At 41.3% G+C, this 10761-nt stretch overlaps 1 protein-coding gene across 2 annotated transcripts in view; it reads left to right on the top strand.

Annotated features, from left to right (window-relative positions):
• Positions 1 to 5543: 5543 nt before the first annotated feature.
• The window catches only part of ASXL3 (ASXL transcriptional regulator 3), a 171842-nt gene continuing 166624 nt past the window's right edge, over positions 5544 to 10761 (top strand). For both annotated transcript variants that reach the window (XM_036009177.1, XM_036009176.1), the window contains exon 1: positions 5544 to 5740. In XM_036009177.1, the coding sequence (XP_035865070.1) occupies positions 5687 to 5740 (54 nt within the window). In that variant the 5' untranslated portion in view covers positions 5544 to 5686. The remainder of the gene's footprint in view (positions 5741 to 10761) is intronic.

Raw genomic sequence — 10761 nt, 5'->3', positions numbered from 1 at the left:
GCCTACAGTGTGTGCTCTATATACCTTATCGTATGACTTAAAATAATAGGGAGGAGAAAAATCACTGGAATAAATTACTTCTGGTGATTCCTCTGAAATTTCTTCTTTGGGGGCTCTCAATCACAAATGCTAACCTTTGGTAAACCTGGAAATTGAGACCAAGTTCTTTTGAATTACAGAGCCTGAGACAGTTGTAATCAGAATTCTAGTCTTCTTTGTGAACTAAGAACATTCCTTACACACAAAGATGAATTTAGCAGCATGTAATTTCCTCTCATCCACTAAATGTGGGACTGAATTAGAGTTTACCTAGAGGAATCTAATTTGTAGTTTTGAAAATAAGCAAAAAGCTGTTATACTGCAGTGTTGATATTCTGATCACATTACATATGCATAAGATGATAGTATCAAGCAAAGCTTTATTTACATTTCCTAAGAGGTTTTTTTTTTCCATTTTATATAAACTTAATGAGTGGTGCTGTTAAGGAATATGTGTATCCCTCTTTGTGTAATGGATAAGTGTGAGCCCTGTAAACACAAGGCCATAAATCAGACTGTGTTCTCTCTGCCTAATTAAGGGTTTAAAGGGGGAAAGGTAAATTCTTGAATGAAGGGCTCCACTCAGAAGCAGAGTTTGTTATTTCACAAAGGAAGTACACAGATAAAGCAGGAAAAAAAGAGCAATTTAAGAAAGTGAAAAAGAGGAAAACATTTGTGTCACTTTATTCTATTCTCAGATTTTAAGAATGCTTTAGAATCTGGTTCTTTTCTCCAGAGTTTTGTTGCTAAAGGGTCTGGAAATAACATGAAAAACTTATTTTTTTAATTAGTTCACTGAAATGTAATAGTAATACAAATATCAGAGAATTAAAACATGAGCAGTCTTTAAAAGTTGATCATTTAGCTCTAATCGACTAAAACAAGAAAACTATATGCTTTGGCAATGCAAATAAAATCAGCTAAACAAAAAGTTCTGGAAAAAATGTACAAGATTTTTCCCTTTTTACCTATCTATCTCTATAATTATAGTACAATGAAATCTTCAAATATTGAACTACTGTAGAATTCAAGTAAAAAACAAAGTAATCACAGTTAATCCATTTGTTTCCTAGTGGAAGAACTGTCACGACTTTAGATACAATTAGTCTCAGGTAATATTACTGAAGTACTTCTCTGTATGTCCCTAGAGTGCTGCCAGCGCCTATATTCATAGTGTAAACTGACTTTACGTGAACATGTTGAGAGAGTTGAAAAGTGAGTTGCATAGGAGATATAAGAATGGAATAGAGAGAAAAGGTCAAAATGTATTAGCAGCTTGAAGCTTCACTCAGTAATGTGTGACTAGACATAATTAGCACTATTGGCTTTATTTCACTTCACTTTGTATTACTCCTGAACTGCTCAGTGAAATATAGAAGAGGGGGGAACCCCCAAAACATTTTGCTATTAGGAGGGGAGAAAAGAAAATGTATCTGGATTGGCTGGACTTTTATTGTACTTACAACAAAAGGATTACATAACTAACTTTCAAATCTTTATCTTTTACTCAGTAAACGTTTTACTGTGCCCTAGATTATGACAAGTAATTCGCTTAGTGCTGGAGATGTGGTGAGCCGGGTACTGAACAAAGGAGACAAGGTGACCATTTGCGTGGAAATTCCTAACTGATCAGGCAAAATCAGATTATTAAATTCTTTGTAGAAATCAGAGATCTTCAGTCATGCATAATAAATGTACTGCAGAAATAAAAAACTCATGTTGCATGGTCATGAAAACCACCTAAGACTTCTTCCACTTCTCCGCCACACTTGCCTTCACCTCCCCCCCCCCCCCCCCCCCCCCTCCCCCCCCCCCCCCCCCCCCCCCCCCCCCCCCCCCCCCCCCCCCCCCCCCCCCCCCCCCCCCCCCCCCCCCCCCCCCCCCCCCCCCCCCCCCCCCCCCCCCCCCCCCCCCCCCCCCCCCCCCCCCCCCCCCCCCCCCCCCCCCCCCCCCCCCCCCCCCCCCCCCGCCCTCAACTTTTATGACTCCCTCCTCACCCCACCTTCTGCTGTGTTGAGGCTGCTGGTAGGCATGTATGGGGGAGGGGTGGAAGAGACTTCCATTCACTCCAGACTTCCACATGCGGTGGGTGTGTGGGATGGCAATAAAAGCAACTCCAGGCCCTTATTCCTGACTACACTTTCCCATATTTGGTCAACCCTTTGATTATATTTTCTGACAGACCATTCAGGGCACAACAACTTCTGTCTTGGAATTCTTAAGCCTCTCTTGTCTTAGTAGTGGAATCTCCTATCAATGTTAACCCTTTTCCAGGACACCACCACCTCTCTTTTGTCATAGGTTAACTGCCATTTAAAACTGTTTGGGTTTGCTCTGTATCGAGTGGTCATCAATTGTTAAACATCTTGTAATCTAAAACAAAATAACATCCCAGGAAATGAAAAGATCTGGAGTTGATGCAAGGAAGCAGGCACAACAGAAGTTTGAATTGCTGGATTCCAAACCTAAATTCAGGAATGGAAGGAAGCAAGCAGGGGAACTCAGAAAAGGGGCTGTTTGTTACATGCCAATTAAACTCTGGCGCTGTCCCCATTGTGGTGTAATTGGGATGGGGATCTCAGAAAAGGAAGGGTAGGGTAGTTTAAACTGAAACCTGTGTGCTTTGAGTTATTCCTCTCCTCATTTAAAGGAAGAGTTCTTGAAATATATGTGATCTTATATGAAATTTAAACAACTGCTAGCAGCACCTGGTAGGTGTCACCTATCTATTGAAATATTTTCCTAGTCCTAAATTGCCCTGACTTTCACTGTACTCATATCAGAAAAGCTTCTCTTCATTCTTACACATTTGAATGTTCAAATTCTACCATCTTTCAAATCCCATTTCAAAGGACATCTCTTTCTTATAGCCTTCTTTTAATCTCTTCAGCAGGTTATTTCTCTTATTTTCATATAATTTGACTTGAATATTTCTTGTGACATCCATCACTTTCTACCTCTTTTGAAAAAGATATGCATGTAATTTACCAAGCTATAAAAATCTATAATTGAGTCATGTAGTCCTTCCTTCCACCACAAATACGTATTGAGACTGAGTGAGTCATAAGGGAAAGTATGACTGAATGTACACAAATACATGTAGAAGAAACAGATAAAACAACAGCAACAGCTGTTCTGGAATGGTGGCCCATCTTTATTCTGGTGCTCTGTAAAATAGGTTATTTTGGCATAGACTGTTTAACAAGTCTTTAATTAGACTTACCAGCTAGGGGCTATTTATATTCAAATACTCCAAAAGAGAGGTAGATTCTAGGAGTTAGTTCCTAACATTGATTAGTTATACTTGGATCACTGTCAAAGAATGGGTGCATAAGGATCTTTCTGTTTCAGTTAAAAAAAAAACAATGAATTTACATGTTTAAGTAAATTCATTTACATGAATTTAAGTGAGATGATATACTCTAATAACCAAAGTTATAACCAAAGAATAATAAATTACTGCAGAGCAACTGAATATGTACCTCTTACTTTAGCTGCCTGCAAAACTTCTTATTAAGCACTAACTATTTCACAGAAAATAACAAATTATATGTTTTGGTCTGATTGCTTAAAATAGCTCTTTCTCAATAGAGAAGAAACATTAGGATGAGAATATTTTGAAAATATGTCCATTACTTTTGCCATAAAGAGAATTCTTGAAAATAAAAGCAGATGTGAACATGAATCAAAATTTAATATATTTGAAACATACAGTAAAAATATAATACACCTGGATAGAGTTATACAAATTGCATGTGTAAATTTCCCCCCTAGGGATAACTTTAGTGTGTTCTTCAAATCCATTAAAAAAAAAAAAGAACGAAGGAAAAGTGTAGATAATCTTTTGATTGTTCCTTAAACTGATGCATAGCTTTCTTTTATTCTGGAGAATTAATAAAGCAAATATTTTAAAGAATTAACATAACCAGCTCACTATGATTATGAACTGCTTCTGCTTAAATTTTGGTAACCAAACATCTTTATTACTTCAGTCATTCGACTGTATTCGCAAAGGAATCGCCTCACTATAATTGTTCTCATTCTTAGACATATGTCTTGGCATTAGATGTAGAAGTTCACTTCTAGTTGGGAGTATTTATTTTTAAGCATTGCCATTTAGAATAATAGAGAGAACATAGGATTAGGGTCAAAAGATTTGGGTTTGATTCTTAACACCGATTTAGCAGGAGACCTTGGATACAATGTAATGTTTTAAGCTTCATTTCCTCATTTGTGCAGAAGAGTGAAAAATATGTTGAACTGCGATGTTGTGAGGATCAAATGAGATAATGTACACAAAAAACACAAAGTACTATTTACATACCATTATTTTTATATTCAGGAAATAACCTTACATAAATAATCCAGCAGGAGTGCCCTTTTTGTTTTTCAGATACTCAAGACAAATACAAATATAATTACTGTGTGGGTCATAGGGCCATTTCTTTCTTTGTTTAACAATAACTTTATTGACCTATACAATTTACCAGCGTTCCAAGAAGTTGGAAAGGCTACAATAAACTTTCAAGTCTTCACCCAGTTTTTTTTTTTTTTGGTAGTTCGCTAACAAGGCTAACAATTCAACTCTTCGTGCATCCCAAACCTGGCAATTATAAACAATTTTAAAAAATAATCGAGAGTTAGCTGTGCAGTTGTTTACATATGCAGCATGTTTTACGCTGATGACTGCACGCGATTTGAAAATAACCAGTGCTAAGGCACGGCAGGACACTGATCCGCCGCCACAGCCCCTCGGTCTCTCATTGTTTAAGACTATGTAGGTGGCTCAACGCTGTGTCAAGTTATACCTTCAATACCAGCTCCGTAACAGAAGAGGCTGGTTTTGCACCCCTTCGACAAGGCTCGGGGAAGCCGTCCAACCAAGCAGAAAAGGGTTAAAGGAGTCCAGCAGAGGGGGGGTACGGAATGTGAGTGCGAGAGAGAGCCTGTGAGTGTGTGAGTGAGTGTGAGCGCTCAGGACAGAGGCATCGAGTTGCGGAGCTGACCCGTTCACAAGTTCCAAAGACCACCGCGTCCGCGGTTTTCGGCCCTAGCGGGGATGGGGACACCCGGCCGGCGCCAGGCAGGCAGCGCCCCGCGGATTGGGGAGGTCGAGCTGCAGGGAGAGGGGTCTCGCGAGTGTTTTAGGGCGTGGCTGGAGTGGGGGGCGCGCGGCTAGTGTGCGCGGGTGTGCGCGCGCGAGAGGGCGAGTGTGAGCGCGGCGAGTGTGCGGCCGCGTCGCCATTCCCCGTGACGTCAGAGTGTATTGTTGTGAGCCGGGCCAAACGGAGCATCCCCGGAGCTGTCACCGCGGCGGCCGCGGCGGCGGCGCAGTGCGAGCCCCGCACGAGCGAACCCGGCCGGCGTCGCCCCCGCCCCCGTCCACGGCCCCGCCGTCGCCCCCGCCCCCGGCCCGCCCGCCCGCCCGCCGCGCGCCGCCGCCTCCGCCCGCGCGCCCCCACCCACCCACCCCACCCCCCTCGCTCCTTCCCTCCCACCCGCCGCCGCCGCCGCCGCCGCCCGCGCGCCTCCCCCCGCAGAGCGAGTGCGGGTCACCGGGTCACTGGGTCATTGTCTCCGCGCCCGAACCCCGAGCACCCCGTGGAATCCCCCACGTCATCATCAGAACCATCAATGAGATGCAAACATGAAAGACAAGAGGAAGAAGAAGGACCGCACCTGGGCCGAGGCTGCCCGCCTGGTACGTACCGCCCCCCGCCCGCCGCCCGCGCGTCCCGCCGGCCCCGCCGCTCGCCCCGCGCCGACCCGCGGCAGCGGAGACGGCCACTTTCAGCCAGAGCCGCCGCCCGTTCGCCCGGCTCCTGCTCTTTGTTATTCTGCGGGAGTGGGCTCGCCCGGGGGCCCCCGTGTGTATGCGTGCGCGCGCGGACGGGCGCAGCGATTATCTCGGGGAGCCCCGCGCCCGCCGCGCCCGGGACCGCCGGGACACTTCTCCCGGTACTTCGCTGTCGGGGCTCGGCTGTGCCTTCTCCACGGGTGAATTTTCGAGCGCTTGGCCCCGCTCGACTTCCCTCTCTGCCGCTCCGGAGACCTTTGTGTGGCAATTACCACTCCCTCCCGTCCCCTCCACCCCCCGGAATTTCATCAATAACTCTCAGTGCACGGTCTGTGTGTATGTTCGGCGTTTGTGAGTTCATACATTTTACACGTGCATGCACGGTGTGTGTCCGACACGGACTTGTGGGGAGTGTGCATGTGGGCTAGGTGGTTGCGTTTCTGTGTATCGTGTCGTGTGTATTATGTATGCACACTGATACGTGCATGTTTTGTGTTGATCAAGTTCGTGTTTGTAGGTATTGTGCTCTGCTCGATGTTTGTGTATACATTCTGTGCACGTGTGTGCAATTTGTGAGTGTGTGTCGGGATGTGAGTGTGTTTGGTGAAGTTGGGTCGGTGTCATTTGCAGCGGGAGGTTATTAAGAGTGTACAGCTAGGTATGTTTTACTGCTGGCTTCCTGGGCGGTGTTACTTGGCTGCTTTTCCTTTTCTTTAACCTTTCGGAGCTTACGTTTTAATCATCGAAAGAATGTCTCTATAGAAATGCTGGTTGGCAGAGGGGCGTCGGCGTCTTTGGTTTGATGCATGTGTATGTGTGGGTTTTTCTTTTCTTTTTTTCTTCTTCTTCTTTTAAAGGACAGCTGTAAATGGATTTTTTAAAAGGGTATTTCTGTACAGTGTGTCTCAAGGGAATGCAAGGCATTACATTTGAAGCCCAGTCTTTCGGGGTTTTGGCTGCATAAATTAAATATTTATTCACCAACTTACTCTCTGTTATAAATTGGCCGAAAGAGAGCAGACTGCATGCAGCAGGGGTAGAGGGGTGGGGGGCGGAGGGAAGACCCCAGAACATTTTGTTGGGTTGGCTTTGTAAAGGTTGTTTTACTCTAACTGTGGTCTATTTTTTTTTTTTTTTTTTATGGTTTGGAATAACTACATCATGCTCAAGGAGAACATTTGTCAAAAGTAATTATCTGAGTTTGGTTGAAGGGCCTTACTGGTATGTCTCTGGATTCTAGCAAAGGGTTTTAGTTAATTGGTCCTTTTTAATTGCAGTCTAGTTATTGGTAGCGCAAGTGGCCGGGTCCCTTTACTTCATCTCTTAATTTGTACTCGTGTGTGTTATGATTTCTCCCCTTATCTGTAATCGCGTTAATCACGGAGTCGCTCGCTCGCTGTGCATGAATGGGCAGGTGATAGTCATTGTCTAACGAACTGAGTCTGGGAGGAAAAACTTATTTGCGAAGAATATGTGAAAAGTAAGCAGTAAGTGTTAAGTAGATGCCGGATTGATGTTATCACTGAATTTTTGCCAGAGCAGAGTACATTACTTATTGTTTGCTCAGCCATTAATTCAGAACTGTGTGGGGGAGTTCAAGGCTTCTGAAAATGTATTATTCAGGGTCCTGGGAGTAGCAATCAAGTATTATTATAGAGCTTCTGTGTATGTATTTTAAACAAGTGAGCAATGTGTCAATTTATAAATATTTTTAAATCATGAGTCATGAATTAGCCATATCTGCCTGTAGAGAATTATTTAATAACATTATTCTGATGGAATTTAAAGCTAACCATTTGTGTTCAATCAGTATACGCTACTATTCTTCAAAGTACTGGGCTTTATTTGATCTAATCATCATATATCTGTATTGACAAATCTTGGAATAGATTTCTGAGCCACGGTTTTTTGTTAAAAGTTGTATTTTTCTCTGGCAAAGTCCATTGATTGGAAAAGACACACTAGGAATCATCAACACAAAAGAATTAATGATAGACCAGATGTCTCTATTTTAACCAGACATATTGAACTAGTAGTTATGGTAATTTTTCAATTTGGTTCAAGTTATTTTTCCCCTGGTAGTTGTACAAATGTGTATGTATTCAAAATGTTACAGTTGAAATAAAATACTGAATAAAATAGCATGTAATTGTACTAGAAATATCTTTTTTAGAAATTTGTGATTTGTAAAAGTGACTTTCAATTATTCCTAACTTTGTGAATTAAACAGAAATGGATCTATCTGGGTAATAGTGACATTTTTCATGCTTTCTTTATGATTACATGAATGCATAGAGACTCAAAATCTCCTCCAAACTTGCACGAAAAATATTTTTACTCTTATAGTTGATAATATTAATTTATACTCAATGAGAAAGGAATACTTTTTTTTCTTAGCATTTTTGTGGTCCAAATACTATCGTTACATATTTTACACTGTCTCTTGCTGTGCTTGCTGAAGAAAGGACTTTTACCCTTTCTTCATTAAATGTTAAACCAAAGGTCTGGTTTTAAAAGCAAATACTAAGGATGGACTGAAAATATACAGCTCAGTATGTGGTTGATGCAATATATGAACTCAAGAGAGACTATCCAAATCAACATAAAGAATAGCCTTCCAATTCATACAGGACACATTGCGTGCCCTGGAATGTGTGAGAGAGGGAGTGATTATCTTAAAGGAGAAGATAACCAGGGGGGAGAAACGCAAAAGACATTTTTTAAATTGTGACCAAAAGCTATGTTCAAATGTAGTTTTGTATTCATTTTTAAGAAAAACATATATGGAAGAACAAATCTTTCCAGAGTAACTGAGAACTTCCAGCCAAAAAACAGAATTTTGTATTTTGTTATGTTTTGTTTTCTTCCTTTGTGAGAAAAGTATATGGTCTCCAGATCCATCAACTCTGAGGGGCAATTCAGGGATTTTGTTTTAGATAGAGATGCAGCTAGCAAGCTCTACCAGTTTTCTCCAGAAGTATGTAATGTTTGTATGTGGTGGGCTTTCTTAGTTTAGGAAAGAAGGGATGGTGGTATACTTTCCCTGCATTTTCAGGAATGCAGTGATTATTAACAGGCTGCCATTTTAAAACAGTAATACCACATCTTTTTTTTCTTTTCTTTTTTTTTCCCCGCTGCCCTGCATCAGTTGCAGAAATTTCAGCCTTCAGCCTCAGCCTCCTCCCCTCCCCCTCGTCTTTCTGCAGTTGTGGTTGTTACTTTACGCATTGCCATTTAATATGGAGTCTGCTCCCAAACCAGATGCATTTTCATCTGTTTTATCTGCTCTTCTAAGGTTGTCGAGTCTCAGAGGATCCCATAATCACATGGAAGTATCTTCTGTCTTAATATTTGTAGACCACAATGAGAATAAAAATCAAAACCATAACTCATGTGGAGCTGGGGCTTTGACTTTAATCTTTTTGACTTTTATCTCAAGTCTTCACTCTGTTACTATAAATACAGTTTAAACCATTGTGAAAGGATCTTCATGCTTCTTTGTAAAAAAATGGGGATTTGACAGGACTTTGTTTTACTGCACTAAGGGGTTTCTTTGTTACTGGCTTAACACAGAACATACTGTTATTTATATATTTATTCTAGGCTAATTCTTTTTTTTTTGACATGCAAAAATGTTGTTGCTTTGAGAAGTGCTTTTTGATAGTTTCATTACTTTGTTCTGTAGGGAATACTGCTGTTAAGATAATGGTTCAATGTATTAATTTGTTCCCTGAGTTTCCTTCCATTTGTTTCATTCCTTACAATCTTTGTTTAGTCTCACTGGCACCTGGAAATAAATCTTAACAATCTTCAGTAGCTTTGTACCTGGTAACGTGGCTGATTTATTTGCTCATAGTTTAGATACAGTCACACAGATACTGAATATCAGTGGGGGCTTTTTGTTGTTGTTAGTTCAAGGTGACCTTTGGAAAAATATTTTAAATGGCAAATTTGCCTCATTGTTGTGAGAAAACAGGCACATATCCCTTCACGCCATAGCAGGGTTGCTGAAGGTTTTAAAGAAATTGGAATCTTGCAAATCATATTGTATTAAAAATTAAGTAGAGGGTTTATTCATGAAAGGAAATCAGTGTGAATCTTTTGCAAAGTGAAGATTCATAAAGCATTATATTCTAAATAAACTGTTAGGAAATAAAGCTGAATGGTACTGGTAGCTGTTAAAATAGAACACAGTTCATAATCATTAATTTACTGGTTGCCTGGCCTCTTGTCTTTGTGTTTGAGAAATAAGCATGATTTTTCAGGAATGATGAGCGTGGGGGTGACGGGGGGAGCATTGGTACTGCTTTTGGCCTTTTTCACTGTGCTGGTGGTGCTTCGATTTTAGGTAATGACCAGGCTGTAACTGTTGAGAATGTTTTGGCTTGTGATTTGGGGTGAGCCCCAAAGGTGCACAAGAGCGTAATCTCGACAGTGCTTATTGGCTTACAACCCTGGCTAATGTGTTTGTCAAATGGAGTTTTATTTTCCACCACTTACATTTCAGTTGGTTTGATTCAGCTGTTTTCTGTGATCTCCACATAGCATCGTCTCTTTATGTCTGAATCTCATCATGTCTTCTTTCAGATGTGGAACCTAAATTTTCATTTTGTAATTTAAAAGATGGAAGAGTTAGCAATCTCCATTTTGTAAAAATGAGTTTCAGGTTGAAAAATGTGTTTGGAATAACGAGAAATGTGAACTTAGGCCTCGTGTTCAGGTTGTTAATTTTTTATTTCCTCCTGACATGAAAGGGAATTTTAAGAATTGTCGTAAGTTTTTCTCTTCTTTGACAAACTCTTTGGTAGCAGATGATTCCTGCCATGTCAGAAATTGACTCTTTTCTTGGCAGACTCTAGCTTTTAGACTTGTAGAGTTATACCTGTAAAGGAAGTTCACTACAGAAAAGCTAACTTGTAAAGTAA

The sequence above is a fragment of the Phyllostomus discolor genome, chromosome 9, assembly GCF_004126475.2.
Source record: "Phyllostomus discolor isolate MPI-MPIP mPhyDis1 chromosome 9, mPhyDis1.pri.v3, whole genome shotgun sequence".
In the NCBI taxonomy this organism is placed as follows: Eukaryota; Metazoa; Chordata; class Mammalia; order Chiroptera; family Phyllostomidae; genus Phyllostomus; species Phyllostomus discolor.
Note: the sequence above shows the minus strand (reverse complement) of the source record. Positions and strands in the feature narration are given on the sequence as shown.